This window comes from Branchiostoma belcheri, unplaced genomic scaffold, assembly GCF_001625305.1.
Source record: "Branchiostoma belcheri isolate BF01 breed outbred unplaced genomic scaffold, Haploidv18h27 scaffold1235, whole genome shotgun sequence".
Taxonomy (NCBI): Eukaryota; Metazoa; Chordata; class Leptocardii; order Amphioxiformes; family Branchiostomatidae; genus Branchiostoma; species Branchiostoma belcheri.
In genome coordinates this window covers 3,020-4,382 of record NW_017802642.1, presented here as the reverse complement: position 1 = coordinate 4,382, position 1,363 = coordinate 3,020, and the positions used below count along the sequence as shown (strand labels likewise).

The window sequence follows — 1,363 nt, the reverse complement described above, 5'->3', positions numbered from 1 at the left end:
TAAAGTAATCCAATACTGATTTTCAAACCATTTTAAAATTGTAAGGTGGCTTACATGTAACATGAAGCTGCATAATTACATCAACTATTATAACAGCAACAATAACAAAGTCTTATTGTTTCTTCAGATGTGCATACTGTAATACAGCCAGTTCATTTACAAGTTACACTGCAAACATGTTAGTGTGGCATCTCCAAAAACTTGTTACTATTTTTACTTATTGTGGTATTTGTGTTTCAGACACAAAGGCCAGTGTTAAGCTTTCTGCTATCATTACAAAGAAAAGCCTTCTGAAGGACATCCGAAAGCTGTCACCCAAATACCAGACCGCACACTTGGAGGCATTCCATAGTACAATCAACCACTTTGCTCCAAAATGGGCAGCATTCTTTTACATGGGGATGTTGTCAAGGTATGTTCAACTTTTTAAAACAGCAAGTGTTAAATTTTGTAGAAATTTAAATAGGTATGTATGACAGTAGCCATAAAGTTGACCTGAACAGGGGAGGAAAATGGTCTATGACTGTTTCTGTTACTAGTATTCATATATGCAAATTTGAATAAAGAATAAAACGTATTTACACAAAAAAATACAATTTTACATATATATTGTTTTTTGCTACCTCTTATACCATGTACCTGTACTGTATTACCCTTCAGGCTCCATCTGGCTGCTCTGCACCACAACGAAAACTGTGGGCGGGGACAGGCCAGAAACAAGGATGGGGAGAGAATCTATAAGATCAGGTATAAAAAGTTCAAGAAGTCATGCACAGTGCAGGCAGTGCAAGGGAGCTGCACGTTTGGTAAGGACTATCTACTGTACTCCTGGGTTAAATTATCTTGATATAAACTAGGTTAGCTCAGACATAGTTTTTTAGGGCCATTCTATATACATGTATTGTTATAAGGTCACACCGGGTTAATTTTATAAAAATGCATATGCTACTGTTTACCATCCAATACAACTAACAATTCTCTCCCTGTAAAATGCAGACTATGTGACTGAACTCACAGAAGAAGCAGTGAGGCTCTGCGAAGAAGCTATCGTGGATGATGATCTGATGGAAATACCACCAACCCTTACAAGTACTAGTGGTGCTGACAGGCTGGACAAAGAAGCTGCCATCCAGGCCCACAGAACAAGATTCAGCATTGATGAATAGTAGTAAAAGTACAGTTCTTCTTCTGCAGTACAGTAGTGTAGTAATAAAGCACACATGTAGTAGTAGTACAAGTTAGCATCCTTCCATATCAAGAGAGGATGGTTTCACTGTGCTGTCATGGCTGTAAATTTCTTGTATACATGTATATATTGAGACACCCTTAACTTTGAACCCTGATCAACATTTGAACCAACTTA

At 37.6% G+C, this 1,363-nt stretch overlaps 1 protein-coding gene across 1 annotated transcript; it reads left to right on the top strand.

The window, feature by feature from the left end:
* Positions 1-79: 79 nt before the first annotated feature.
* On the top strand, positions 80-1,350 carry LOC109463261. The gene is made up of 3 exons (XM_019760002.1): positions 80-412; positions 661-806; positions 997-1,350. The coding sequence occupies exons 1-3, from the start codon at positions 177-179 to the stop codon at positions 1,164-1,166; spliced, it is 552 nt and encodes a 183-aa protein (XP_019615561.1). The 5' UTR covers positions 80-176; the 3' UTR covers positions 1,167-1,350.
* The last annotated feature ends 13 nt before the right edge of the window (positions 1,351-1,363 follow it).

What these genes read in the sequence shown, in the direction of transcription:
- LOC109463261 (XM_019760002.1), top strand. Translation starts at nt 177, where the DNA reads ATGTTAGTGTGGCATCTCCAAAAACTTGTTACTATTTTTACTTATTGT. An exon ending in TACATGGGGATGTTGTCAAG is followed by an intron (nt 413 to 660) that starts GTATGTTCAACT and finishes ATTACCCTTCAG; the next exon opens with GCTCCATCTGGCTGCTCTGC. An exon ending in GCAAGGGAGCTGCACGTTTG is followed by an intron (nt 807 to 996) that starts GTAAGGACTATC and finishes TGTAAAATGCAG; the next exon opens with ACTATGTGACTGAACTCACA.